The following is a 27,272-nucleotide window of genomic DNA, read 5'->3' on the forward strand; positions in this document are numbered from 1 at the left end:
GGTCGTATGATTTACATTAACCTATTTAAACTAGGTGATTTTGGACGTATGAGTGACAGGAAAGTGATTAATCCATGAATAAGTGGGAAAGTATAGGGAGTTTTCTGTACAAAAACTATATCGAAATATATTTTATGGACACCGGTGGAGCGTATGATCAATACTAATAATCATACGGCCCGGAGTATATGGAAAAAATATTTTTAAATTAATTTTTTGTTAATTCGCCAAATTTGACATCAATTTAGAATTCGTTAAAAAATTACCAATTTTAAATTTATTTTATTTTATTATTTTATTTTATTTTTTTATTTATTAATTTTATTTATTTAGTTATTTTTTATTTATTTTTTATTTGTTTATTTATTATTATTTTTTTTTTCTTTTTAATTTGAAAAAATCAAAAAGCCAAGAAAATCTCAATTCTTCTTGGGAATTGAATAGCTTATTTTTTTAAAAAAAAAAAAAAAAACTTTATTTGTTTTGGCAAAATTAATTTCAAAAGAGAAATTTTGTTTTTAATATTTCACTTGTTTTTTTATTATTTTATATTCTCTAACAAACAATAATTTTATTCCCACTATTTGTTTAACATTTAAGCAAACAGAGGAACACAACAGCTATTTGCTTGTTTGTCTGACAACGTAAAAAAACAACAACAACAAACAAAAAACACGTCTACAAACAAGCTTTGAACAATATTTATTTTAGACTAAAGCTTCTCTATGGTCGTTGTCAATGGGGGTGTACTGCTTGCTGCTGCCAAGCGTTGGTTGGGTTGTTGGTAAAAAGCAACAGCAAAAACAAAACATCACTTTATTTATCACAAGTAAACATGTGCCTTCCCCTTTCCCCTCACCTCCATCCTCACCCACTTGCACACTTGCCGTCTCTGGATTCCAGATACTTGCAATTTGCATTTGGTTGCATGCCACAGCCACATCATATGAAAAGCTCACAATGATTGCCAAGCTGCTGCCGCTGCCGTACTTGTCGGGGCTTATGACTGACGTTTTATCATTCTGGCACCCACTACTGGATTTAGATGCAGAGAGAGAGTGAAAAAAATATGACATTTAAACATAACACAACAAATCACAACTCGACATGGTGGCATAAAAAAAACAGCAACTACACCAACTTAAATCACAGTCCATGACAGTTTGACAGCTTAAAAAATAACTACACTAGAAAACAGCAACAAAACTAGTGGAGCTAAACAAATAAACCCTAGTGACAAAATAAATTCCACTCACCTATTAAATAAACAAATACTCGTATTTGGCAAATAGCGAGAGAGAGCGCGATAAAATGGTAGAAATATAATAATAAACAAGTAAGCAAAGGCTACAGTCGAGCGGGGCCGACCGTTGAATACCCTACAACACTACAATAAACGATACAGTTTATATAGGCGAGATACTCGAAAGAATTCCACAAGATATTGTGACAAATAATAAAAGAAAACCATCAGAAAAGAAGACCATAGTCAGAAGTGCGTTTTTCCTGTATTTGTGAATTCTCCAAGAAGTCACTGTAATGGACATTTTCGTATTTTATCTACAAAAGTTGGCAAACTATTTCACACATTGAATATTTTTGGATGGCCATCCAAAACTGCTTGGCTTTTGCAATGTGCGGTAACCTCCATTCAAATGTGCGTGAGGATCGGGCGATAATTACGACTTGCTGACAATTTTGCAGTTTTTTTTGTCCATTCCAACCCCTAAATATATGGCGATTATCTCCAAAAAGAGTAGGCTTCTATTCTGACCCTCATCTTATCCCCATGCAAAATTTCATAAGGATCGGGCCATAAATGCGATCTGTATATGACATTCTGATATCCTAACTACTTAGTTTTGTTAGCTGTAGAAATATTACCAAATGTTTACTTCAAAATGAAAATATGCCAAAAATATGACAAAATTGAAAAAATATGAGAAAATATAACAAAATCAATATTTTCATCTTTAGAGAGATATTTTTATGCAATTTTTTAGACGTATTTTCTTTCCTGTCAAGAGGCCATTTTGAATTAATGAGAACTGTCGAAATCGATTGAGCCGTTCTCGACATATAAGATATCTTTCAAGCTTATCTTCTTTGATAGACATATATATCGCACATATTTTGCTATATATCCGATTTGATGGATGTTAACCTGAATGTAAAGATCGGAAGTAACCTTGTCATGGCTTTTGATTTCGCCGGGATTTTGAAATATTCGCGGTTTAATGAAAAATTTTGAATTTTTTCAACACAAAAGATATTGTCTATTTTATCCGCTACATATTATCCGATGACCACCCAAATTGGTAGGCTTCTTCCCCGCCCTAAACTCTAGCTACATGCGAAATTCCGCGTCGATTGGTCTATAATTGCGACCTGTATAGCTACTGCAAAATTCGACATTTTTTCAGTATTTGGTCCATTTCAACCCCTAAATATTATGCGATCATCTCCAAAAGAAATAGGGTTCTATTCTGACATTAACCCCACCTACATTTTAAATTTCGTGAAGATCGGACCATAATTGCGACCTGTAGAGTGATTACAAATTAACATGGACAGACGGACAGACGGACAGACGGACAGACGGACGGACGGACATACATAGCTAGATCGACTCAGCTCGGCGAGCTAGGAAGATCCATATATACTTTCCTATATGGGAAACCAATATTTCGAGGTGTTACATAAATTCTGCCCCAATCAAACTTATAATACCCCCAACACATAGTGTTGTAGGGTATAAAAAGGGAACAATTTTTGAAAAATTCAATTTACAAGTTTTTCAATTAAATTTGATTCCGTTTTGTCAGAAAATAAATACTACGAAAATAATTAAAATAAAATATTTTGACATCAGAGCGTATGATTTATTTTAATTTTTCCATGAGGAAACTTTTGGGCGTATGATTGACATGCAATGGAATAACATTTCAAATACGCCTAGTATTCCGTAAATACGAAAATCAGAAAATGACTGATTATAAATGGTCGAAAATTACAAAAATAAAAAGTGATTGAGAAACCAAAATGAGCAAATATTTTTCTTAAAAATTATGATACCGGGTGGTAGGAATTATAAATTGTTTACCGGAGACCGGTGGAACCAGTGAATTTTAATTGTCAATTCCTTTGCATAAAAGTCAGATAAATTCTCCTTAATGAGGTTTTCCTGACAAGAGGCTATAATGTAAATATACTATCCTCATACATTTCAATGACGTGATTTTGGGCTTATGATTAACAGGAAATAAAGTAATATTTGTCATACGTACAGTAATCCGATAGAGCAGGAAATATTGTGATGTGATAAAAAAAACTACAACAAAGTCAAACGCCATAATTTTTACATTTTTTTTAATTTATTGAATAAAAGCAAAAAATATCGGAAATAGCTTCAAATTTTAGAATAAATTCAGATTTTTTCGATATGGTCACCTTTGGCACGAATTATGGTCTTCAAACGACCAATCAAACCTTTCACAGGCTGCCCGAATGTTGCTCTGCGGCATTTTGGTCCATTCCTGGCGAAGCGCTTGCTTGAGGTGATCGACACTTTGGGATTTTTTAGTGCCAACCTTGCTTTCCAAAATACTCCAGACACAATACTCCAACGGATTGGTATCCGGAGATTTTCTCATATTGTTACCATTCTTGGTGGCGCATGCTGAGTGCGATGGTGCTGAGCCCTGTTGGAATGTCCAAGGCCAATGAAACCGCCACATGCTGCCCAAATGTTGCTCTGTGGTATTTTGGTCCATTCCCGGCGAAGCGCTTGCTTGAGGTGATCGACACTTTGGTATTTTTTAGTGCCAACCTTGCTTTCCAAAATACTCCAGACACAATAGTCCAACGGATTGGTATCCGAAGATTTTGGTGGCCATTGTGCGCTGGAAATGAAGGAAGGAAACTCATTTTGTAACCTTCTTGGGTGACGCGTGCTGAGTCCTGTTGGAATGTCCAAGTTCTGCGTGCTCAAGGCTTTAATACACACTCCAGAATATTTTCGCAATAATATTTGGTATTTATTCTGATGCCACGGACGTTTAATGCGAGCGGAGAGCGACCATCTGCTGTTATGGCGATCCTCACCATCACCATGGCCGCTTGAGATCCGAAGGCGCACATTTTCAGCTGACTTCTTTGGCAAGTAAACATGATTATTTCCTTTGTTTACAAACTGCTGAACAACGAATGTCTTCTTATCGGAGAACGGAAGTTCACCACTTTCGGCCAAGCGAAGCAACTCATTAACTCTTTTGAGTCTATTTTCCTTCTGTTGCGATATAATTTCATGCACTTTTTGGATTTGCAATGGCTTTACCCCGAGCTCATTTTTCAATATTTCCTGAATGGAATATGGCGATATGTTCCGCTCACGAGTCATTTTTAGGCCACTGCGAAGCGGGCTTCGATCAAGTCGCTTCTTGCTGTTGCTGTTTTCTTCCGTCCACTTCTTCGACGTCGGGCTACCCGGCTACCCAGTATCACGGTAATGAGCGAGACACAAAAGATTTTTTCACATTTAAATGCCGGAGTACTCCAACGATAGCCTCTTGTGGTTTTCCAGCCAAATGTAAAGAAATCAATATATTCAGCTCACGAGCCATTTTTTTCGGCAACTGCGAGGCTGGTTTCGATCAAGTCCCTTCTTTACTTTTCGAACCATTTCTTCTGATGTTGCTGTTCCCTTCCGTCCACTTCCTTGACGTCGGGCTACCCGGCTACCCAGTATCACGGTGACGGCCGATGGTACGAGACATAAAAGATTTATTCACATTTAAATTCTGGAGTGCTCTAACGATAGCCACTTGTGGTTTTCCGGCCAAATATAAAGAAATCACACTATCCCGCTTGAAATCCATCACGAATAACTTTTTTTGTGGAACATTCTCAACATAATACTTTTGCACGCTTGTAAACAATATAATGAGATGTCACTGGAAAAAATTTAACAGCTGCCGGACGAGTGGCTTAGAAATGACAGCAGTCTGAAGTTGTTTCCTGCTTTTTCATCTCACCCGGTATATGCTGCGTATGATTGACATTAATTCCAGTGACTGGATTAAGGCGTATGATTATCATTGATTCATTCAATGTGCTCTCAAATTTTTTTACGATATGTGTTGGATACTGCGAATGATTGATATTAATTTATTTGTCTGGAGCAGTGAGGCGTATGTTTAATGCCTCAATTTTTTGACAAAAATTAATGGGGGTATAATTTATATAAACCGAAACCAAAAAGGAGGAAAAACATATGCTGCGTATGATTGATATGATTTTTTCTCTTTAGTGATTAAGGTCGTATGATCAATTGGAAAAATATATAAACCATTTGTCATGTTCAGGAAGGAAGGAATTTTCCAAACTCTTTTTCGTTTGCTCTCCAAATTTATCAAAAAAATTTTTTTTTAGGTTTTTCCATGTTTTTACTTCCCTTTTTATCCATTCACTCCTTAAAAACCCCAGTTCCTCCACCTAATTTGCATATATTAATAATCAATCTTTGCCTCCGTACAAATCCCTGCCTGGTTAGCTTTATGTTTGGCTACAGCAAACACTTGCCTCCATTCATGGCAACGAAAATTCCATGCCTCCTCCTCCTCCAAAAAAAGGCAAAGGCAAAAAACACAAACTTTTAATGAACCACTTTTTAGTTGAGTAAATATTTTACGATTTCTTGTAACTATTCGAAGAACTTTGTTAACAAGAAATTAAACAATGAACGGGGCAAGTAGACATAGGGACACAGGGGGGGAGAGCACACAGTGATGAAGGCAAACATTATTGCGGATGCCTTTTTTTCCTTCTTGCAATTGGGCGCCATTTAAAGGAAGTTTTTTGGAAAAAGGAAATGGCTCTTACTTGCTAATGGATGCATAATTAGCTAATAGATTTTTAGTGGGACAAACATTAAGAAATCTGGAAACAAGTTGTTAATAACAACTATTATTATTATGTATACGCACCAGAGTACCCAATAGCATTTAGACTTAATGATAATCATACGTCCCAGAGGTTTTGGGAAATAAAATTTAAAGGTTGATAACTGAAAACTATTGGAAATTGAGTGAATTACAAGGGAACTATAGATTTTGGGAATTTAGACAATAATTTGTTACTTTTTTACGACAAGAAAAAAACTTAACGCTCCACAATAAAAATAGAAAATGTATAAAGGGTGAGATAAAAAAAACTGCAACCAACTTCAGACTGCTGTCATTTCTAAGCCACTCGTCCGACAGCTGTAAGAATTTTTCCAGTGACAGCTCATTATATTGTTTACAAGCGTCCGAAAGCATTTTGGTGAGAATTTTCCAGAAAAAAAAGTTTTTTACGGAATTCAAGCCTGATTTCTTTATATTTGGCTGGAAAACCTCGAGCGGCTATCGTTAGAGCACTCCAGCATTTAAATGTGAATAAATTTTTTGTGCCTCGTACCATCGGTGGCGTAGTCCATTGTCAAGGAAGTGGATGGAAGAAAACGGCAACATCAGCAGAAATGGTTCGAAACGTAAGGAAGTGAGTTGATCGAAACCAGCGTCGCAGTGGCCGATAAATGGCTCATGAGCTTAACATATCGCAATATTCCATTCGGCAAATATTGAAAAATGAGCTCGGGGTAAAGCCACTGAAATTCCGAAAAAACTGCAAGAACTTACACCGCAACAAAAGAGCTAAAGAGTTGCTTCGCTTGGCCGAAAATGGTGAACTGCCGAATTTGGTTTACTCCCTCTCCGATGAGAAAACTTTCGTTGTCCCGCAGTTTGTAAACAAACAAAATGATCGTGTTTACCTGTCAAAGAGGTCAGCTGAAAATGTGCACCTTCGGTTGGCCACCAGAACTCAAGCGCCGGCCATGGTGATGGTGTGGGCCGCCATAACAGCCGATGGTCGCTCTCCGCTCGTATTAATCCACCGTGGCATCAGAATAAATGCCAAATATTATCGGGAAAATATTCTGGAGGGTGTATTAAAGCCTTGGGCACGCAAACCTTTTGGCCGTAGACCTTGGAAATTCCAATAGGAGTCAGCATTCAGCACGCGCCACCCAAGAATGATTACAGTATGAGGTTCCACACTTCATTTTCAGCCTACAATGGCCACCGAAATCTCCGGATACCAATCTGCTGGACTATTGTCTCTGGTGTATTTTTGAAAGCCAGGTTGGCACTTAAAATTGCCAAGAGTCGATCACCTCAAACAAGCGCTTCTCTGGGAATGGGCCGAAATACCGCAGAGCAACATTCGGGCAGCGTGTGACGGTTTCATTTGGCCGTTTGAAGGCCATAATTCGTGCCAAAGCTGACCAATTCGAACAAATCGAAGCTTTTTCTCAAATTTAATGATATTTCCTTCATTTTTTGCTTCATTTAATAAAATTAAAAAAAAAATGTAAAAATTATGGCGTTTGACTTGCAGTTGCAGTTTTTTTATTTCGCCCTGTACAGCCAATATTATTGCCTTTTGTAAGCTACGAAAAAAACATGTCTGCTCGTAAAATAAATATGAGTTCATTTTCTCTCTATCACATTTCATGTTTGAGCTATGTGGGCGTACATGTGTTTGAGCTCTGAACTGCCCCAAAGCCAAACAGAAATCTTGTCTGAGTAGCTTCATTTCATTCCGAATGATTGCCTATAAGGGTCACATGCAACACCCAACCATCCAAAGACCATTGTTTTCAACACAAAACGTCTAAGAGCTGTGTAGTTTGCTCATTATATTCTTACTGTGTGGGTTCGGGCGTTTGTGATTTTCCACCAGATTTTCCTCTCTCTCCTTTTGCACTCCATGAAAAAAAAAATTGTAAAGAAAAGAAGTGAAAAAGGAAAAGCCTTTCGAAACAGCAAACACTTTAAGCGTTTTAAAGTAGAAAACAAGGAGTTTGGATGACAGAAAGCAAGACGTCTTTCATTTGTTCTCCTAAATTGCCTGGGGTTAAAGTCAAAGCTAAAAGTGTGTCTTTTTATTTGCAACGGAAAGTGCCATTGAGTAAAAAAGGGGTTACGACTTTAAATTAGTCATTCTCCGTTTTACTCCCTCTCTCCCACTCTTTCTCTCCTGTCTCTGTGTAAATTGAAGGCTCTTTATAAAAAATTCCAAGAATTTCAATTTGATTGTTATTTGTTAATCGAGTTCGCAAAGGCACAAATTGTCTAGGGCGTATGATTGTTGGTATTTCCCTTACAAACCATGATAATATCAATCATACGACCCTGTCTTTGAAATTATATATTTTCTTTGCAAAATAAATATTTCAGATATAATAAATATTATTTTTACAATAACAAAAAAATCCATATGCCACTTCATTGTAATTTCCAGCAAAATTTAAAAAAATTCCCTACTCCCCAAAAATGGGGCCACATGTCTGACAGACAAGCCTTGGGCTTTGACAAGAATTTCTCCTACCTCCTCCCACTTTTTATTTAAAAGAAAAGAAAAGGGTCTTTCTATTTGTCTTTTTTCACATTTTTTCTGCGCTTCTACATTTCACATCTTCTTATTGTACAATTGAGATTTTTCTTCATTTCACTTGTTTTGTTGCCTTGCCATAGAATTCTTAATGATTTTTTTTTTTTTTTTTTTTTTTTTGTTTTTTTGTTCATTTGTATCTTTTGCTTTCTTTTTGTTTAAGTTAAAGAGAGAAACGACAAAGCTTTAAAAAGGGAAAACGACACAAAAAGACAGAATATCTATATGTATACGCCAAGGAATAATGTTATGTCTTTTGCCGTTTTTTTTTTTTTTTTTTTTTTGGCGGAGGGGCTGAGCATACACGTGCCGCATACACACACACAAATATATGTGGTTGCGTGTAGCCATTTACGCACTGCAAATACTTGTTCTTTTGGATTTCAAGAAATCTATTCTCCATTGTCTTCAGTTCCAGTCCCAGGCACATTTACATGCATAAAACTTTAGTGGTTTTATGTTCTTAGCACACACGATGAGAGAGAGGGAGCGAGTGGCAGGGAGAGAGCCCGTCATTGTTTCCATTGCCTCTTTTATGCTTTGGTATTTTTTTCCTCCAACAAACGCAATATTGAGGCCCCAAAACTAAAGCCATAAATATGTTTATTAGCTGAAATTGCTTTGTGCTTTTAACATATTCTGCGTTTTTTCTCTCCTTTTTCCTCTTCTTCTTCCAAATGTGTTATCTGCAAAACGTGTGTGCGTGTGTTGTACCTGCTTAATATTTATTAAAACAAATACGCACGTAAAGTGATTACTCACATTTGTCTAATAAAAATTCATGAACTAATTCCCGCTGCCAACCAATACCGGTGGCAGAATCAAACAGGTTAAAGAGGGGACAAAAGTGAGAGAGAACAAGAAGAACATGAATTGCAAGAAGCCAAAGAAAGTGATTAAGCATCCTTGGGGGGATATTCAATTAGTTGGAAAACATGAAGATGCAGAGAGAAAAATATTTACTAAAGGAATTCGAAAAAAAAAGAACTGAAATATAAGATGCTGCGTTTAATTAATACAAATTCTTGCTTGAAAGCTGCATTTTTTATGTAATTTGCATAGTTTATAATGAATACTCTCTTGCAAAAGAGGGTGCGGAAGATTAGTGCTTAATGGCTGACAAAAGATATATTTAAAAAAAATTAATTTCATATACAAAATGGGGCGTATGATTAATACTAATGTCCTGCAAATTAATTTCATATGGACAAAGGAGCGTATGATTGCTATAAATGAGCGCTATAAATGTCGTCCTTTGAGTTATATCTCTCTCCCTCTGTAGCTTTAAAACTGCCATCTCAGAGATGAAAAATCCCCACAAGATAGAAATAGAATAGGGTGCATATAATTAATATCATTCAATTTTTGAAATCAGATTTTTAAAAAAAACTGGCTAGCTAAAAATTAGCATTTTAAAAAAAGTTCATATAGAACAGGATGCGTATGATTGATACTAATTAGTGGCTGATGAAAGGTTTGAAATATATTTTAAAGAATTTACATGTAATGGGGTGCGTATAATCAATATTAATCGACCTCCTGTGGACATAGATACGTATGATTAACGAGAAGGCGTATGACTACTTTAGAAGTCTACTTTTAGGCTCTTTGTGGTTTGACAAGGTAAAGGACGAATATGACAAATACTTTTAGGAGCTTTGCAGTTTGGGAAAGGTATATAGAAGTCATCCTAGATTGAGAAGCCTCTATAGAATTTCTATAAAAACATAACCCCCGGTACATGTTATGGGGTGCGTATAATTAATATTAATTTGCTGGTGACTGAATTAATGCAGACAAAGATGCGCATGATTAACGACAAGGCTTATGACTACTTTTAGGCTCTTTATGGTTTGACAAGGTAAATATAGTGATTCCAGAAAAAGGAGCATCTAAGACGAAAACTCCTCTCGAGCTATTTTATAAACTTATTGTGCAGCTTAAAAAAATCATGAAAAATCCTTACAAAAGAGGGTGCGTATGATTAATATTAATTATCTATGAATAAAAATGCCTATCAGCAAAGCGTATACATTTCTGTAAATGTCCACTTGTTTGTTCTCCTTGTACTTTTATAAGGTAAAATGAAACATTGTAGAGATAAAAGATCTCTACAGCTCTTCTGAAGGAGCCAAGGAAGTTATATGGAATTTCTTTAAGTAAAGGACACTCAACTGACATTTTATAGAAATTAATTTCAAAAGCCAAGGGGTGCGTATGACTAGCATTAATTTGTTGGTAGCTGGTTTCATCTGGAAAAGGGTGTGTATGATTTATAATAATTCCAGTCTGTAAGGCCTATGATTGCCATGAGGGTTCTCAATGGCTTCCGAATTTTTAGTAATCATACGCAACAGAGGTTTTGGGAAAAAAATGTTTAAGGGCGATAAAAAAAGTTGTTGGAAAAGACAAGGAAGCTATAGATTCAGGGGATTTATATAAGTATTCCTAGGTTTACTTTGATAATAAAATACTTGCTGAAGAAAATTGAAATTTAAAGGAATTTTGAATGGAGGAGGATTGTTTGCAGGAGGGGTGATTGTAATTGTAATCATAAAATGAAATCATAAGCTCCCACAAATCTCTAAGAAAAACATACCTAATAAATTTTCACGCTGGGTCGTATGATTTATTTTAATTCTTAACGGAATACGTGGCGTACGATCAACATTACTTAAATATCAACAGTCATACGCCTCGGAGAACCCGTTACCATTATATTTGGATTTTTTCAATAACAAATACAAGGTTTGATCTCCATTCAGAATACATAAAAACACGTCTATTAACAGTTATGTTGGATATTACTTGCACTTGGAATTGTAGACGTATGATGAACATAAGTTAAATTCAAAAAGTCATACACCCCCATATGGCCTTAAAAACACATTTAATACAATCTGGGATAGAGTCGTATGATTGATATTATTTCTGATTTTTATGGACTGCGTATGATCAACATAAATTAAATTTTGACAGTCATACGCCCCAAAGAACCCATTATCAATATTTTTTTAATTTTCTTAATAAAAAAAAGTACAGGTTTTGAGTTCTTTGCGTTCTTCAAATAATTTATTTTTTCATTATTATTATTATTTGGGTGTGATTTCTTCAGACAATCAATCGTAGGCTTCATAGCAGCACATAGTCCATTCCACTTTAATATATGAAGAAATGTATTCTGCATATTTGGATACTTGAATTTGGGGTCGTTTGATCGATATTATCTCTGATTTTAATAGGTGACGTATGATCAACATCAAATAATTATCCACAGTCATACGCCCGAAGAACTCATTATCAATAATCCTTTACACCCACTATTTGGATATAGCGTCATATGATCTTTGTCTAATTAGAATGCGCAAAATATGATCAACATAACTTAAATATTGACTGTAAAGGTACGATACCTAACAATAAAAGACCCATAAAGGTCTTCTACGCGGAGAGAGGAACCACTAAAGAATTTCCCTAAAATGAAGGCTCTCCATAGTTATTTAATTTAGAGCTCCGAAATGCGAGTTTCACTCTCTACTCGAATTCGAGCAGGAGTACACCAGGAGAACTCACTCACGAGCGCACCCACATAAAACAAAAGAGTGGAGAGTAAAGTTCCTGTAAAACTCGTACTCTTCGAGTACCACCACGACTATGTATGTAGCACATTTCACTTGCGAGAAAAATTGAGCAAATCGGAGCTCTGGTTTAATGACTGGAATGCGTGAAGAAAAAGAACTCTATTATCTGTTATTTGAAGACCTTCTATATATTCCTAAAATAAGGATCTGCTATTAATAGAAGGGGGCCGCGTATTTCGATCTTCAATAGACTGAAATTTAAAAATTCTACTTTCGGTATCAGTTATATATTCTTAGAACAAGCCTCAACCCTCGGATCGAACACGTCTTATTATTAAAAATATATTTTTAATGCTGTTCTGTTCTGATTTGTTTTTGTTTTTTCAACCAAAAGCCCATTATCCCTTAATTTAATTCTTCAAAACCATTTCAATAAATTATTTTCTCAATGCAGCCCATAAATTCCCTTCAAATTCCAATAAAGTATTAAAATTAATTATTCTTCTGTCCATCACCACACACTCGGAGACAAACAAATTATGTTTAACCTCAAGACATTTGGCTTTTCCTTTGGAATCCGATATTCTTGGCAATCCCAGTGTCTTGGTTTTGGTGGAAATTTATTGACTTGTCAGCACTTGTTCTGTCTTCAACCTATCATGGCTTACCTTAACCAAGCAATTGGAATTTAGTATATTTATATTAGTGTCGTATTCTTCTTCAGCTGCTGCTGCTGCTATCAATTTCAAATTCCCAAGTGGCCATTTCTATGTTGTGCAACATGAAAAACCCGGGGTGAGTACATCAAGTCAAGCACCTTTCTCATCAATGGGGATGCTTTCCATTTGCCTTGTCTTGGTTCCATGTGAAGGAAGGATGGTGGGGGTAAGGCATGTGAAAACGGAAAGGTAGTGGCAAAAACTCTTCCCGGGCAAAATGTAACTTTAATCCAAGCACGTACCAAAGAATTTTCCCATTTGTGGAAGACCTCATGCCAGCATCGTGCCACGACGTTGGGTGTAGCTCATATCAGCACCTTTAATCCCTTAACTTCTATATTAAATGATACGTATTCGTATATGTGTACATGGTGATACATATGTACATATAAATATGTATCTGTACACAATTACATTGTTATTGGTGTTGTTGTTGTTGCTGTTGCAATTTGCAGTTGAAAAGAAAGAACTTTCCAATTGGAGTTAGCTCAAAAGCAAAAGTGGTTAAGTGGCAAAAATTAAAGAGCATAAATGTATAGAGAAAAAGAAGGATTATAAAGGGTGGAGAAAACCAAATAATAAAGGGGAAATATGTGGAAAAGTGAAAAAAGAGAAAAAATGAAAACAATGCCAAAAAGTCGAACAACTTAAAGGCCTGTTTCTGACTATGAAAGAATAACACAAATCTAAATAAGTTTTTCATGTTTCCAAAATTTTCAATTGTTGGAATATTGAAATAGTCTGTCAAAAGAAACCTATTTATGGAACATTTTCAAAATTAAAAAAAAAAACAAATCTGTAAAAATTTGGGATTTAATCCATTTTGCTCTCAACCTCATTCGTCCGTCAAAAGCAACCCTTTTATGGAACATTTTCAAAATTCAAAAAAAAAAAATAAAAAAAAAATCTGTAAAAATTTGGGACTTAACCCATTTTGCTCTCCACCTTCCCTCAATTCTCTATTCCTTTGCATGCTTGTTTAAGTCACATAAATAATTTATGCAATCTACACGTTTTTTATAACATTATATGAGTTTCGCCTTTATTTCTCTCTTTTTTGCCACACGCCTTCTCCGAATATGAGGGGCAAACGGAAAAGACAAAGACGAAAAAATGAGAAAAAAAACACCAGCAAACATAATAAGAAGAGTTCATAACTTTTTCATAAACACATTTAATGGAATGTGTTGTGGGCGCCCCCAAAAGACTTGGGGAAAACGAAATACCCCCAGGACTTTGCGAACAAGGCTCACAGCCAGCCATGTGTGTTGGAATTTTCTTTAAGAGCAGCACACACGTCTCCCTTGGCTTAGAATTAGATGACTTGGCAAAGGCATGTGAGGTTCCCAAAAGGAGATGCTCAAAAAAAAAAAAACATTTTCAATTAGAGGTAAAAAAGGCTATGCCCCCACACCACCTTCCTCCTTCTGTACGTGTTTTAAAGTTAAGGAAAACATCAGTATCTTTTCTTTTTTCTGTTTTATTTTATGTCAACCAGTCAGACTGCTCGTTAAGAGTTCTTTTATGCCGGCTGAAATTATGGTTATTATAACGTTTCACTTCACCAATCTTCAAGTACAGACAGATATACACACACACAACAAAGGTCTGAAAAGAAAGGAAGAAATTAAAACAAAAAACCGAAAAAAGTTGCAATCACCGAAGCCGTTCAGGTGTGGGCCATTTAAAATGCCATAAAATTGTGTTTATTAAAAACAATGTCATAACTTGAAAGGAAAATCATTATTTCCTGCTGTAATCTCATTAAAATTAAGAAGCAGGATGTGAGTTTTTCTCTCTCTCTGGTTATCTCTCTTTCGGCTCCATGGGTTGTATGAGTAATTTATGATAATTAAAAGAAATATCATAACTCATACGCCCGTGCTGCATGGACATATTTTATTAAATATAATGGATTTTATAATGAGCAGGAATTAAGGAGACAAGAGACGGACTGAGGCAAGGCGGAAGGTTAAGTTAAAGAGTTTTGGCAGGTATAAAGTGGTAACAATTTAAGAAGTTATTGGGAGAAAATTCAAAGGGGGGAATTGTAATTATGTCTTTAAATGGCATTTTAAAGGATCATCATTTTATGTCTTTAAGAGCCTTTAAAAATTTCATAATATTGTCTGCAAAGTTTTTAAGGCTCATTAAAAGTCTAAAGCGCTACCTGTTTAAATTAAGCAGACATAAAGTACATGGTGGCGTATTATTATTATTTATATCAAGTATACGCCTAATGGTGTCACTCGAAGTATGAGTAGTATTTTTATATCCTCAGCCATATGGTAAGAGAGGGAATATATGATATGATACGGCCATAACGTGCCTCATCGAAATAACGGTTTTAGACACTAGGTCTCTTTGGACCAAATCCGTTTCAGGACATTTGGAGCCGATCTAGCGATGTCCGTCCGTCTGCCTGTCTATCTGGCTGGTGAGTACGATAACTCCCGAAGGGAGTATCGGATTTCATCCAATCTTGGTACATAGTAATATTATTATCAAACTTAGATCCAGTTCGGAGATGGGCAATATCGGTCCACTCCTTCCGGTAACACCCTCACAAAAGGTAGACATTTTCAAAAAAAAAAAAATACTGCACAGAAAGAGAATGAATCATTCGATTTTGCTCAAACTTTGCAAATCCTAATATTTACATCATTGCATCAGGTCATGTGCGAAAATGGACAATATCGGTCAACTCCATCAAATGTTTCGCCCACAAAGGGTCAACATTTCGAATAATTATAACACTTATCAACTGTTACGTAAGTGTCCGATTGTCTTCAAATTAAACAAATCGCAATATATTTGTAAATCCAGGATATGGTGTGAAGATAGGATATATCGGTCCACTCATTCTGGTACCTCCCCCACAAAACATCGATATTTTCGAAGAAAATAATTTACTGCACAGAAAAAGAAAGGATCATTCGATTTCGCTCCAACTTTGAAAATCCTAATATTTTCATCAGTGCTAGGTCAAGTGCGAAAATGGACAATATTGGTCCACTCGTTTAAGTACCTCCCCCACAATGGGTTAAAATTTCGAATAATTATATTTCTTATAAAATGTGATATAACAGACCGATTGGCTTCAAATTACACACATCACAGTTTTTTTATTAACCCAAGGTCTGGTGTGAAGATGGCATATATCGGTCCACTCGTTCTGGTACCTCCCCCACAAAACATCGATATTTTCGAAGAAAATAATTTACTGCACAGAAAGAGAAACGATCATTCGATTTTGCTCCAACTTTGAAAATCCTAATATTTTCATCAGTGCTACGTGAAGTGCGAAAATGGACAATATTGGTCCACCCCTTGTGGTACCTCCCCCACAAAGCATCAAAATTTTGAATATCCATGAAGCTCAAAAAAACGCGAAATCAACATACGATTCAATTGAAACTTGGCACATCTCAATATTTTCATCAAGACAAGACCTTTTATAGAGATGGTAGAGATCGAGGCATTTCGTCTGGTACCTCCCCCACAAAGGGTTAAAGTTTTGAGTAACCAAAACGATTATAAAATCCGAAATAGGCATCCGATTCTGTTGATATTTTACACATCCCATTATATCTACTAACACAAGATCTGCTGTGAAGATGGAATATGTCGGTCCACTCCTTCTGATACCTCCCCCACAAGGGGTAAAAATTTTGAATATCTATGAAGCTCAGATTAACATCAGATGCCATTTAGCCGTGGTAGATCTCAATATTTCTATCAGCACAAAATCTGTTATAAAAATCGTAGAGATCGGACCATTTGTTCTGGTGCCTCCCCCACAAAGGGTCAAGGTTTTGAATAACAAAAACGATCATAAAATCAGAAATGATCATCCGATTCTCTTCATATTTTACACATCACATTATTTCTACTAACACAAAATCTGCTGTGAAGATGGAATATATTGGTCCACTTCCTTCTGGTACCTCCCCGACAAAGGATCAAAATTTTGAATATCCTTGAAGCTAAAAAAAACGCGAAAGCAACAGCTAATTCAATTCACTTGGCACATCTCAATATTTCTATCAACACAAGATTTGTTGTACAGATGGTAGAGATCCGACCTGTCCTTCTGGTATCTCCCCCACAAAGGGCCTAAATTTTGAATATCGACAAACCTTATGAAACGCCAAATTAACAACAGATTCCATTTAGCCTTGGTACATCTCAATTTTTCCTTCAATACAAGATCTGTTATAATGATAGTTTAGATCGGAACATTTCTTCTGGTAACTCACCCACATAGGATTCAAAATTTTGAAAAGCAAAATAAATCGAAATAAGCATTCAACTCCCTTCAAATTCTACAATACAAACATTTTTGTTAACATAAGTTCTATTGTGAAGAGATAAATATTGGCGCACCCCTTCTGGTACCTCACCTACAACGGGTCATCATTTTCAATAATTTTTGTTTTATATGCTATACCTAAATATTTCTCTAAACCAGACACCTGAGATGAATATGGAATTTATACATCTGTCGGCAAAAACGAATGGAAGACTATGGCTTCGGAAGGAGCCCTCAATCCTCGTCAGTTCCCGGGTTTTGGTTTGAGTATATCCTCCCCAAAAGTCATTGAAAAGCACCCTCCGTGAGTTGTTTCCCTGTGTACCTACGATTTGCAGTTTTCTTCTCCCCTCTGCCTCACCTTTTGTGAAGAACCCTTTTGGACCGCAATAAAATCCAATAAAGACATTCCTTTAACATAACTAATTCTAATAGGATTGTTATTTCTAATGGCTCCATGACTCTGTCTTGGTGTAAAATTCATGAAATATTAACAAGACTTCTCTCACATTGAACAAAAGGGGGAAGAAGAGTGGAAGAAGCAAATGTTCCAAAGTGTACTCTGGCCAACAATAAAGCAACAACAACACGTTGTCTGGGTGTTGCAAAACAAAGCTGTTTAACTATTAAAGGATTAAATTGTTTATTTGAAGAGACAAACTAAAATACATTATTACACAGATACAAAGCAAACGAGTGAAAGAGCGAGAGAGATGGAGAGGGAGAGATAGTTGCAGACCTCTTCTAAAACCAAAAACAGAAAATAATACATGTATCTGCCAGCATTGTCTACACATGTAATCCCTCCATTTTTTCTGCTAAATTTCCAGGCCAACAATTTGAGGTTATGTTGCTTTTTTCCTCCTTTTCTCACTCTCTCTCTCTTTCACTCTCCCATAAACATTAGAAATCTTCATACATTTCCATGCATGTTTAGTTAAAAGATTAAAGAATTGGATAACAAAGAATAATTATTGCATTTTTGTTGTTGTTGTTTTTGTTTTTGTTTTGTAAGCCAAATGAAGAGAGGCTTTAGTTGTTGTCGTTATTTTGCTGCTCATTATCCCTGTTGATGGCATATTATGAGACTAAGAGATTATCTACCTGTTAGGGGTAAATATTATGACAATCCTTTCATTGTTGCTTGCAAATTTTTGGAATATCCTAAAGAAGGGAAATTAAAAATTCTACCTTTTTTTGACAATTATCTATCAGCTCATGTGTATGGGGTTTGTTTTGATAATTTAGCTTTCATTAGAATTTTTATTTCACATGCCATATGGAAAACTAAAAATCATATAATTAAAAGCTACAAATGTCATTTGACATTTAATGTGCTTTTGTCAAGGGGAGAATGAGAAAAATTAAAAATTACTATTTTTTATGGAGAATTTGTGGAAATATTTTAATTTACTCTCATTATAATTTAAGGTGTATGAATAATAGTTTGAATAACTTGGAATTAGGGGGCGTATGCTTACTTTTAATAAGCCGAGATGGGATGCGTATGATTAATTCCAAAGAAAATGGAGAGGAGATGAGGTTTTTAGTGGCAAATTTATAGAACCAATTGAGACAGAGAGAATGTAATTGAGACCGAAAGGGCATAGATTTAAAAAAGAAGACGTTATTTATAAACACTTGAAGTGTGTTATTCGAAGAATTCAAATATAAACAAGTAAAAAAGATGCAAGTTCGGCCAGACCCAACTTTGAATGCCCTCTACCATTTGGAACAAATTTGGAAATTTTCAAAAAAAACTGTGTATATAGGCATCTTTTGTCACAAGCCATTACAATATTCAAATGCGAATTAAAATAACGGTGAATAATGTCGCTAAAATCATTAAAATACCGAATACCGGGAGGTACCGTTATATGGGAGCTATACGAAGACGTCAACTAGCACAGACCATTTTCTGTCTCAGGCTGTATCATCCATTACGAACTTCAAATACCAAATTTGAAACATTTCCGGTGAATAATGTCGCTTAAATCATTAAAATACCGAATATCGGGAGGTATCGTTATGTGGGGGCTATACGAAGACGTGGACCTGCATGGACAATTTTTTGTCATAGGCTGTAGTATCCATTATGAACTTCAAATGCCAAATTTGAAACAATTCCGTTGGATAATGTCGCTTACATCATCAAAATACAGAACATCGGGAGGTACCGTTATATGGGGGCTATACCAAAACATGGACCTACATGGCCCATTTTCAATAAAGAAAGTCCTGCAGATATAATATACATTTGAGTTAAATTTTATCAACCTACTTCTTTTTGTTCGGAAGCTAGAGTGATTTCCACAGACGGACGGACATCAGCTATAGATAGATAGATTTTATTGCTGATCAAGAATATATACTTTGTAGTGTCTAAAATGTATATTTCGAGGTGTTACAAACGGAATGACCCTCCATATTACGGTGGAGGGTGGTAGTGGTATCCTCTTTGATACCATATTAGAGATATGATATATGGGAGCGGTTTGTTAAGTTTTCATAATTTTTTTGCAATTTTTTATGGAAAATACTTCTTTTGACCTTTCGACCTTCCTGGAATTATCTCTCCAAAAAGTGTATTGCCTGGGGTATAGGTTGTATTTGAATCATTTAATAAATATTTTTTTTAAATATTCAATAACTAATGAATGAGGGTGCGTATGATTTATTTTAAAATAAAAGGTAGATGGTGGCGTATGATTGATATTAATTAAATATAATGTAATATTATTACGTATACGATTTAAATAATTTTTAATAACAGAATTTACTAATTTTCGCCCCTTTTTCTCGTTACTTTATTTCCAGGTTTCCTCTCATGGGACGTAGCTGATTGTCATGTCGATTTGGAAGAGGAACTGAATACCATAACCAAACATGCACCCGAGGGAGAGGAAGCACGTTATGGTAAGTGAACGTTTGAAAAAAAAAAAAATAAAACAGTTTTCAAAAAAATAATAATAATAAAATAAGTAAACCAGACGTAAGGCTCGTCTTATTATTGTATTCCAAGCCAAGTGAAAATTGGACTTATGGAAAATTTGAAAATATCGTTGTATGGGAGTTATATTTATATTGGGTATTTTTGAGAGGAGTTAATCAAATTTGAAATATCAAACTGCAGCTCAATTAGTTGAAAAAATCAGATCAAAATACCGAAAATCAGAAGATACAGTTTTATGGGACCCATACCAGAATGTGGACCTACTTTGAATATATTTTTCGAGATGTAAAGCTTGCCAATGCTTACCCAAAATGTCAATTTATAACAGATTTGATTAAAAAATTGGGACAAAATTCTTCAAAATATCGAAAATGAGGAAGTACAATTATTTAGAGGCTATACCAAAAAGTGGACCCATATTGATTTTTTGGAGAGGTTTTAACCTTCCAATAAGAACACAAATTGCATAGAAAAATGTGGCCTAAATCATCAAAATCATCATCATGTAGATCCTTTATAAACAGGACATCCTGAAAGCATGGATGAAAACGATATTGGGGATCTATTCCAAAACCAGGACACTTCCTTGGAAAAATCTTCCTCAAAACTCCAAAAAAAGCTATTATTACTAAAAACAACCTAAAAGTATGCTTCATTTTTTAAAATGTTCATACCTAAATTGTATCCAAGTTTCTGTCTCCTAATACACAATCAAAAATATCTCAGTACCTCCACACACACAAACGCACTCACACAATTAATTGCCTGCCTGAAAGTATGCTTTAATTCCACATCATTTACATTTAACCTTGAAATGTTTACAACACGAACGATAATCATTTTACTTATCGCATACAGTTGTGAACATCATTGTTCGTAATTAACATTTATGTATGTGTATGTGTCTGTGTGTGTGTGTTTGTATCTCACTACGCACATTTAACACATCCTTGGACAATAAAAGGATATTTGCTGAGATATGGCATTACATTTCAAGTGTACGCAATGAAGGTTAGACGAAAAGGATTTGAGATACGAAAACCACACAGTCAGGTGTCAATATTTCCATGACTCGTGAACTCTGGGGTTAAAACTTTTCCTTTGCCGTTCGAGCTGATGTTGATATTTGTTGTGGTTTGAGAGGGAAACCTTTCAAATGACGTTATCTCCTTAATGGCTTTGAGTGACCATTTTATCTATTGTTCTTTTCTCTTCTCTTCTCTTCTCTTTTAAAAGGAAATCCATGTAACCGTTAAAATATTCAAATGCCACAATGGAACCCCCAAATGACACATCGTTGTCATTCCGGCATTCATTCATTCATTTATTTACTCTCATCGTGAGAGAATGTGCCTCTGTTGGGGTTATTTTTTTGATTGACACTTTACCTGCAAAACTTATTGAACTTTGTTTGATGATGGGATGTTCCACCATCCCCAGCTGTCGGATGTGTTTGCCAATATATGAAAATGTTAACATTTCCTCGCTTTTGTTTTGTGGGAAAATGTTTTCTTTTTTTTTTGGTTTAAAGAAACCATAAAAAGTTTTGATTTGAATAAATAATAGCAAAAGATTGGAATAGAAAATTGAATGGAGATTTAAGAAATTAAAAAAAAAATATTTTTAAATTTTTGAATTTTGCCATGTAAAGGGGAAGATCATATGTTTTTATAACCTCCACCACAGTATGGAGGGTATATTGAGTTTGTCATTCCGTTTGTAACAACTCGAAATATACATTTTAGACCTAAAAAAGCCTTGATCAGCATAATGTTCTATGTCGATTTAGCGATGTCCTTCCGTCTGTGGAAATCACTCTAGCTTCCGAACGAATGGAAGTTGGATAAAATTTTACTAAAATGTATATTATGTCTGCAGGGCTTTTGGTATTGAAAATTGGCCATATTGGTCCAAGTATTGGTACAGCCTTCATATAACGGTACCTCCCGATATTAGGTACTTAGTTGATTTTAGAGACGTTTTTCACCTGAATTGTTTCAAATTTGGTATTTAAAGTTCGTAATGGATACTACAGCCTATGACAGAAAAATTTCCTTGCAGATCCATGTCTTCGTATATCTCCCAAATAACGATATCTGCCGATATTCGGTATTTTTAGTGACATTTTTTGACATTTTTCATCGGAATTGTTTCAAATTTGGTATTTTGAAGTTCGTAATTGATACTACAGCCTAGGACAGAAAATTGTCTGTGAAGGTCCACATCTTCGTATAGCCCCCATATAAAGGTACCTCCCGATATTCGGTACATTGTTGATTTTAGCTTCAATTTTTACCGGAATTGTTGCAAATTTGGTCTTTGAAGTTCGTAATGAATACTACAGCCTGAGGCAGAAAATTGTCTGTGCTGGTCCACGTCTTCGTATAGCCCCCATATACCGGTACCTCCCGATATTCGGTACATTGTTGATTTTAGCTACAATTTTCGCCAGAATTGTTTCAAATTTGGTATTTGAAGTTCGTAATGGATACTACAGCCTATGACAGGAGATTGTCTGTACAGATCCATGTCTTCGTATAGCCCCCATATTACGGTACCTCCCTATTTTGGGTATTTTGATAATTTAAGGGACATTATTCACCGGAATTGTTTCAAATTCATTATTTGAAGTTCGTAATGGATACTACAGCCTAACACAGAAAATTGTCTGTGTTGGTCCACGTCTTCTTATAGCCCGCATATACCGGTACCTCCCGATATTCGGTATTTTCAGTGACATTTTTCGAATTTTTTTGAAATTATTCACCGGAATTTTTTCAAATTTCGGATTTGAAGTTCGTAATGGATACTACAGCCTGGGGCAGAAAATTGTCATTGCAGGTCCACGTCTTCGTATAGCCCCCATATAAAGGTATCTCCCTTTGTTCGGTATTTTGATGATAGTAACGACGCGTTTCGCAATTGGTTAGCTGGCCAACCATTCATTTTCGCTCCCTCCGAAAAAACTGAATTTTCCTTGTCTTACTCCTCAAAGTATGCAGTGAATTTTGATATTTATTCAATCTTCTTAAAATTAAATGAATTTTTCAAAATATCCATAAAATTATTGCGGGAAAGAATATGTTTGAGTCTAAAATTGTGTTCCCCTTAAAGTAGGCTATGCTTTTTTTTCGTTTATTATGGCTCAATATTCCCAAATGTATTTATTTTCCTTTGAAACTATTAATGTATTGTTGTTGTTATATATGTTTCTTTTTTTTAATAAAACTTCCATTTATTCAGGATGGGCATTGAATAAATTCCAACAATTCCCCAGCCTATGATTAATCATAATTTTCCTCCGATATGAGTTTTCATTCATTCCTTTCCAGTTTTTATGGATTTGCAATTAATTTGTGTGCTTGTTCTTCCTCCTGAATGGTTTGTGAGTGTGTGTGTTATAAATTGTGAATAATTTGTTGGCTTGAAATGAAAAAAATATGAAAAAAAATATCTGTGGATGGCCATTGTTTGGTTTGGGTTTCAGGGCCATGGAAAATGGATAATCAGCCCTGAGATAACCTTGGATTACAGACCTTCTATTTCATATAGGAATTGCCAAGTAATTAGTTACTTGAGTAGAAGTATTTGTATTTTTTTTTTCTAATATTAATAAAAAAAAAAGAAAAACAGAAACTTTTCTTAGCCTTTCAATTTTCTGTTTTATATTTTGTTGTTTGTTCTCAAAACATAAACTTTTAGTTTGGCAAGTGTTTTTGCAGCATACTTTGAGGGTGGTCCAAACAATACCTTTGGGTGACCAAAAGACAAACAAAACGACACAATTTAAATACCTTCAGTTTTTGGCCAACAAAATAGATGGCACTAAGAAGAGCCACTCCATGGCAAGTGAAATGAAATATTTTTTGGCAATTGGAATTCTCCATGGTGCGGTCTTTTAGCTTTTGTGAATATTTCATATTTAATGGGGAAGATAAATGGCAGAAATAAAAAAAATATGAAGATAACTTTCGTTTTTCCTGCATTGAGGAAAGTTAAAGTGTTTAAAATATGAGGTATTGGGTATGGGAGGTTGTATGGAAAACATAAGATCGGAAATCCTTAAAGTATGCTTTTATTTTTGATCACCTCTTATTTTCATTTTTTCATTCTCATTTGCTTAGAAAAAGGTAGTAATATAAAAACTCTTAATATAGCCTAAAAGTATGCTCTAATTTTTCAAAATTTATTTCACAGCACTCTCTACAACTTCCAGTCTTTCATTGAATGCTTAAATGCAATTTATCAAATTTTCACTTTCACAAAACTCTGACAAATACATTTTGTCCAGACAATAAAGCAATTTCTGGTTATTTACGGGTTCCCTCTCGGCCCTCTCAAATCAACAACTTTAACTGCTGGCAAAAGAAGTGCTGTGCATTTTATTGCAGTTCTCAGCTTGCATTTGTCTGCAAAGCCTTGGAAACTGAACAATACCCCTGCAATCATTTGAATACTCTTCCAAAACAACTTTGGAACAAGTCAATTTTTCTTACTAATAAATTTATTTTTGAGTTGATTTAAGTTGTAGTTACTGTGGTAGTTGTTGTTGTTCTTCCGAAGTTCATGAAGACAACAAATTGAAGAATTTCGTTTGCATTGAAATTCGATTATTTATCTATCATGAACACTCGTTGCGAATGGGTGGAAAAGGGGTTGGCCGTGTTAGGATCGTTGACTGAATGGCAATGGTATTTTGTAATATGATTCCCTATTCATGGGAAATTTTCTGAGTGCTGAAGGAGATGCGGTAGAGAACGGGGTTATTAGAGAGACGACAATTGCTCGAAAATGCTGGGGTTTGAAAAAATAACAACGAACAGCAACAGAAAAGGGCAATCAACATTAATGCCAAAACCAAGTGAACATTAAACAGACACTTGGCCATTGAAGGACAGGAGAGTGGCATGGAAATTGGAGTGGTATGGAAAATTGGAAAACCATCTGGCCCTTAAACCAGTCAAAAAAGAGTTATATATATTTCACGCTCATTTTTTTAGCTGAAATAACTTAATGTGCCTTAAGTCTGGAGTTTCTATTTTTCTAGGTCTTAAGAAAACCTCTTTCTGTGCGATTTGGACTCTCAGAGCATTGTTTATTGTATTTTTATTGCTTTTAGGTTTATATTGATAATTTGATAACACGTTTCCAATTAGAAACATTGCTGGGAGCATTAAAAATGAAAAATCCCTTTATTTACTCTTAATGTTGTTACTCACCTCGTTTGTATGCTCTCAACAACAACGACGACTACAACAATCATGCATAAAAACAAAATGTGGGGGAAATGCAGGCAAACGCACACGAATGCTGCTCGCATGGTAGTAGAGTATGATGAGTGTGTGGGTGGATGGATGGTACACATAACGTGGAGTACTCTTTTTAACATGAGAGCCACACAGAGAACATAACAGAGTGAGAAGAGTGAGTACCTAGTGTGTGTGTGTATGTTGAGAAAAAGGGAGCTGTTGCTGTTAATGCCGTTGTGTTTTTGTCGTTGTTATTGTGATTGTGTGACTCGTTTGTTCATATGGCACAAACAATGACAACAACAATAAATGTATGTGGGTATGTTTGTAATGTGTGAGTGCCAAAAGAGCCTACAGTACATTTCAATACACTATGCAAATGAATGGAGCAAGGCAACTGCCAAATACAATAACTCTCAACCCCCTTTTTCGTTCGTTGGCTGAGAGGCTGCGAGCCCTTGTGGACAGAAAACACAAAAAAAACGACAACTGAAAATAACAGCCAACACGCGTACCTATTAACACACTTAGTGCACACACATCCACACACTCTCTGAATGAAACGCGTACACACACATATATATCTATTTTAAATTGGAATGTGTTAAATATTGTAAATATTTAGGGCATATTTTTAGGCAAAACGACAAAAAACCTTGTGTGTGTATGTATAACACGATAGTATTTGACAGTTGCAATAAATAAAACAACCATTCGTTATATAATGAAAAAAAAAATAGCTATAAATAGTGTTGTACGTGTAATTGAAAGCAACACAACAACAACAAAAAATTGGACATGTCTACAGGTTTGTGGTTGTTTATGGGCCATTATGCTGCGGTTCTATCTGTCGTTCCATTGAACCAATAATAATAAATTTATTTATATTATTTCCAAGCCAATTGAGAAATAAATAAATAGAACTGATGTAAACGCAATTAAGTGGAAATTGTGTGCAAGTAAACAAAATCTAATGACCTATGAAATGTATGAGGAATCAGGATATAGCTTGGGGCAGCAAAATATTAGGAATTACGTTTAAAGAGCTAATTAATTGAAGAATGGGAAAAGAAGATGGTGGGACAAAGAAAGAGAAGGGAAAATATATTTTCTATTCATAAAATAAAAATACAAAAAAAATTAAATAATCTCCTTTAACGCGTAAACGGACAATTTAGAAATCATCAAAATCAAATTTCTTGTTTTTAGATTAAACACATATTTAACGTTTTTTTAAATAATTTCATGTTATTTAAAATATTAAAAAAAAATAACACAAAGTACTTTCGTATGCCCTAAATATCCATATATATGTATGTTCATTATGTTTACTGTCTGTGCCATATGCTCATGTTTGTGTATAGCCTAAAAGTATGCCTTCGTTCAAGAGAGACCAAAAAACGGCAGAAATCTCATTAGTGACAAAAACAAGTATTTAAATATATGTATTTTGACATGTGTCGAAAATTAATTTGAGTTTTGCGTCGATCTCCATGAAGGGGGTGTGAGGTGGGAAGGGTTGCCAAATTCAAGGAATTAGAAAAAATAATAAGATTAAATTATTTTCAATTAATAAAAAAATATAGCAAAAATGGGAAACAAAATATTCCCAAATATTTTTTTTTTTTGTATAAAATAAATTATAGAAAATAGCAAAAAAATATTTTTTATATTAATTAGTTTGGGAGCTAACCATTATAATAACGATAGCCTAAAAGCATGCTATAAATGTTGTACTTTTTTCTAAAATTAAAATTGATTGCAAACAATTAATTATTGATGATATGATGATTATTAATAATGAAAGTCCAAATAAAAATTAAAATTTATTTAAATTGCCCAAAACTGACAATATTTTGATAAACATAAAAAATTTAATTCATTATTTTTGCCAATAAATTTATTTAGTTTTTTTTTTTAAAAAATTCCCATAATCTAGTTTGTTTATTATTTATTGCAATATTT

General features: G+C 34.9%; 1 protein-coding gene across 6 annotated transcripts in view; it reads left to right on the forward strand.

Moving 5' to 3' along the window:
* The window catches only part of LOC101887933 (microtubule-associated protein futsch), a 150,454-nt gene that overhangs the window by 93,323 nt on the left and 29,859 nt on the right, over positions 1 to 27,272 (forward strand). For all 6 annotated transcript variants that reach the window (XM_059122330.1, XM_059122332.1, XM_059122327.1 and 3 more), the window contains exon 3: positions 19,923 to 20,021. In XM_059122330.1, coding sequence (XP_058978313.1) covers positions 19,923 to 20,021 — 99 coding nt within the window. The remainder of the gene's footprint in view (positions 1 to 19,922; positions 20,022 to 27,272) is intronic.

This window comes from Musca domestica, unplaced genomic scaffold (assembly GCF_030504385.1).
Source record: "Musca domestica strain aabys unplaced genomic scaffold, Musca_domestica.polishedcontigs.V.1.1 20, whole genome shotgun sequence".
NCBI classification, from domain to species: Eukaryota; Metazoa; Arthropoda; class Insecta; order Diptera; family Muscidae; genus Musca; species Musca domestica.